At 29.4% G+C, this 4,385-nt stretch overlaps 1 protein-coding gene across 5 annotated transcripts in view; it reads left to right on the top strand.

Moving 5' to 3' along the window:
- The window catches only part of LOC117100524, a 38,753-nt gene extending 37,936 nt beyond the window's left edge, over positions 1 to 817 (top strand). For all 5 annotated transcript variants that reach the window (XM_033240273.1, XM_033240272.1, XM_033240276.1 and 2 more), the window contains 2 exons: positions 87 to 187; positions 284 to 817. In XM_033240273.1, coding sequence (XP_033096164.1) covers positions 87 to 187; positions 284 to 289 — 107 coding nt within the window. In that variant the 3' untranslated portion in view covers positions 290 to 817. The remainder of the gene's footprint in view (positions 1 to 86; positions 188 to 283) is intronic.
- The last annotated feature ends 3,568 nt before the right edge of the window (positions 818 to 4,385 follow it).

The following is a 4,385-nucleotide window of genomic DNA, read 5'->3' on the forward strand; positions in this document are numbered from 1 at the left end:
TATACATATATATATATATATAAATATATATATATATATATATTTTGCTTATAATATAACAATTTTGCTTATAATGTTGATTTCAGTCGACGTAATATATGGCTTTACTTACTACAACTTCGAGGTGTTAACTGATGTTTCAGAATATTTTATTCTTCCATCTTACTGTAACGCAACTATAAATGTGGTAAGCAAATTTATTCCAGATCATTAAAATCATAATGATATCGAAATAAAATGTTTTATGACCGAGCTTTTTTACAAATGTTGTTTTGCTTTATAGGGCTAACTGATGAAGTGGAAGGCGATTGAAGCTGCGAAACGATTTGCCAAAATGAAGAGTTTTGTTGTAAACCACCGATGAAGAAACGATGAAGCTAACTGTGAATCTTGAGTCATGCTCAACATGTTTCAAGAATGACCTACGTGCCATATTATTTAACTTTAAAATAAAAAGATTTACTTAGATTAGATAAAATGAGTTTCGGAATATTTTATTCTGCCATCCTACTAAGATTAGCGAGGTAAGGTTAAAACTGTGCAGTATTCGATATTGAATTTCGCACTCTGCAATGTAATCTGCACTTCATGAATATTAAAAATACAATAACATAAATAATTGCATATATTTTTTTGTTTAGCAAAATGTGTTATTCTAATTTTGTCTACAAGCTTTAATTCATTAAGAAAGATGCTCAATGCTAATTATTAGTGACCTGGTCATACCATATTAGTCAACTTGACAAATTTTGTTTGGGAGGAAAAAATACCATTGAAAAAGGAGATAAGATTTTAAATAAAATATTTGATTGATCTATTGATAAATTAGTTGGTTAGTTTTTGGCTGGACGATCCACTAATTTGGTCTTGATAGATAGAGCTCTATAGTTTGCTTTTATAACGATAACAATCCATATAATATTTATTTTTTTAAACTAGTATTTTGAGATGTAATGCTCTTGTTTGTTTACCGACATAACACCACACCCATTATGCCTAGTTTTTCTTGAATAAAAATCATTAAAATTAATCATAATCCGTGTTGCTGAGAGAAAATTAATCATAAAATTATTATCCTAGTTTCCTTCAGCGGCCTTTCAAAGTTACTCCAAATTTAGCGGTACCCTTTGATAGATAAAATGCCATCCTTTAGCGCACAGACAAAATGCACAGCAAGGAATTAAAATTCTAATTTCTAGAATAACAACGGACGCTCGCTTAAAATGCAAAAGCCATATGGTTCACTTTATGAGGCTGAGCGAAGCAATATTGTTAAATTAAAATTATTAAAAATTCGAAATTGACTTTTCATGCAGTAAAAAAATATTATATTAAATAGAAAACGTTAAGCGTGTTGGTCGAATAGCTTAGAATAATGACTATTTTCAGTTTAGCATCAGTACATCAATATAATTATTGTTCAATATCGATTGTAAAAGAAAATCCAATCTAATTATGATATCATGTTTGGTTGAAGTTAATGTTTACTCTAACTGAAATAGACCTAACAGCTGTTTTATGATTTAACAACTACGACTACGCCTTACTAATTTTGAAATACCGGTCATTAGCATTTTATTCTGGAAAACAAAGGTATCACAGGGATGGAGGATATCAATCTTACACCAGAAAATCTGGCTTTGTATGAAAAATGCACATTAGAAATAAAGGCAAACGTTTAGAAAAAGTTTATATATTGTACTATTTCTGAATAATTTTAATAATACCATGTCAGTAGCCTAAAATAGTCCAAAAAAAGAATCAGCGTTTGTATTATTGCATAGCGTTTCTGCAAATATTATTCCAAGTAGATCGATTATTTGCCAGAGATAGCAGATCTTCAATACTTTGTAAGTTCCAAGTCTGGTTTACGGACCTAATTTGCTTAGAGATTGTTGAAATCCTTGTATATTTTAGCGCTTTAAACTTGTGTAGTTCAAGCCACCGTCCCCAAGCACTATACCTTATATTTCTGCTATTTATTTTCTATTCCACAATTGTTATAATTATATAGGACCTTATTAATCTTACTATGTTTTATTTCCTGTTATTGTTTACTGTAGTTAAATAAGTATTAGCATTAAGCTGGTTCAATGGCACCGCCAATAAACTATCGCTTACATAATCATTTTGCCGACATCTTATCATGGTTTAATTGTACAGTAATTAATTCGCCCATTAACTTGTCACTGAACTTATATTTTGTGGTCCAATCAACTAATTGTATTGATAACTTGATTCTGATTGGTTTATTATTCTTTATGTATATGTAAGATCTCCCAAGTTTTCTCACTTTAACGTTGATGAAGATAGCAGGAGCTATCGAAATATCCGTTTGATTTTGTTATAGCTTAATAAATTTGTGTTCTGCAAGTCAACGTTCAATTATTGTACACCGTTTTTTCATTGCTTTTGCATTTTATTTTACTTGGAGCATACATGCAAACCCACTCTTCAATATCTATTATAGTCACATAGACTTATACTAGAAAAGAACATTTTATATGATGATTCTTCTAGTCGACGTTTATCTTTGACATGAAAACATTAACTGTTAGTGCCAGAATGACGTAGTCCGAAAGCTCGTTCCAAGCAGAAACCACACGACATAAAAAGCAATATTTCCTTTAATTTATTCTGAAATTGGGTCCGGCTTTGTAAATGTCGGACTTGTGGCTACGAGTAGAAAAAACTGAAGTAATTTAAAGAAAAAGCTGAGATCCGCCTTAGTCTATTCTTGTACCTATTTTGTAGAACTGTAGGCGTTTTGGGATATCAATAATTTTCTTTTTCTTTTTTCCTTTTTTTTTTCTTTCTTCCTTATTTTTTTGTTTTTGTTATTTTTATTTACTTTTCAAAAGGGTGGGGGCGGAGGGAGAAGGCAGTCCTCATTATCTATCTTCATTAAAATTTCCTTTATCTGCCTATTAATTTTTTATTTATTTTATAACAAAAATAAGCATAATTAACATTTCGAATAAATTTTAAAAAATAACAAAATTATATGAAAACAACAGTGTAGAACAATATATTGGGTATAATGTTTTCAGTTCAAAATACAATATGCAAACCTCTCCATTTGCTTTCCCATGAGTTATTGTTTCAACATTATTTATTATGAAATATAATATTTCCTTAGCTGAAATTCGAATACATGAAACAAGGTTTTCATCCACCATTTTCCTCTTATATAAATAGTAATACGATTACATTTAATCCCTCCTCTTTACAATTAGGAATTCGGAAAATACTCACTTCTCGGACGTAAATAATAGGCATTGGTTTCAGTTTTTTTTTTCCCCTAATCTATAAAATAATACATTGAAAAAGAAATCGAGTACTCACAAGAACAACAAATATGAAAAGTTGTCTCATGATAATTCTTACAGAATGTACCGCTACTATCCTCGGATTTGCCAATTTAAAATAAAAACTTTTATGCCCTAAAATTCTATAGATGATTTTACTCTTTTTACATGAGAATGGGACTATATGTGAATGACCAATTTCTTGCATTTTTCAATTTCGTTTTCCAGTTTCTCTCTGTACACAAAGGAACATTCTATTTTTTTTATCTAAATAACTAATTAATTAAAGTCACTTCTTTCGAATATTTTAAAATACAATTCAAATGAAAAGGTCACCGATGATCTTTTACCACTTTTTTTAATCCGTGATATTCTAAAAACAAACTGTATTTTATTTATCATGTAAATAATAATTTGTGTCTGGTGTATGTATGCCAACAAAATTATTCCGTGCATTGAATACATCAATCCAAAATATATTGGAATATTCTACCTTTTCATTTTTTTTCTTAAAAACATTATGCCTCCGTTCAACGAAAAGAAATCATCAACATTGCAGATGTACTTAACAATACACCCACTCTGAGCCTTAACTGTTAACAATTCCTCTAGTTCAAGACAACTTTAAAGCCCTAAAGAAACAATGATTTTATTTTTTTTCTTTTTCTTTTTTTTTTCTTTTTTTTTTTTGCAGCTTTTTTTTTTTTTTTTTTTTTTGCAGGTCTGATTTTTGGGAATACGATCGGTTTCTTTCAATACAAATTGGTATATTATATGTTTTCGTGCATTCCAAATGTAAGGGAGTGGATTGAGTAGAATCAATACCAAGATCACACATTTATAAACAAGAGACTTGACAACATTTATTTCTCCCATGAATTCCTCTGAAAAGTCAATAATTACATCAGCGAACATAGAAAGCAAACATTCAATCATTCAATTTAAAACCCTTAACATTTCTATTTTCCTGATAATCATCCCAAAAACTTCAATAAATAACAAAAATAGATATTAAGTTAAAACATTCCCCTGTCTACATCCACAACAATGAGAAAGGATTTGGAAATAAAACTATTA

Source organism: Anneissia japonica, unplaced genomic scaffold (genome assembly GCF_011630105.1).
Source record: "Anneissia japonica isolate Jap-2015-1 unplaced genomic scaffold, ASM1163010v1 scaffold685_len2926416_cov193, whole genome shotgun sequence".
Classification (NCBI taxonomy): Eukaryota; Metazoa; Echinodermata; class Crinoidea; order Comatulida; family Comatulidae; genus Anneissia; species Anneissia japonica.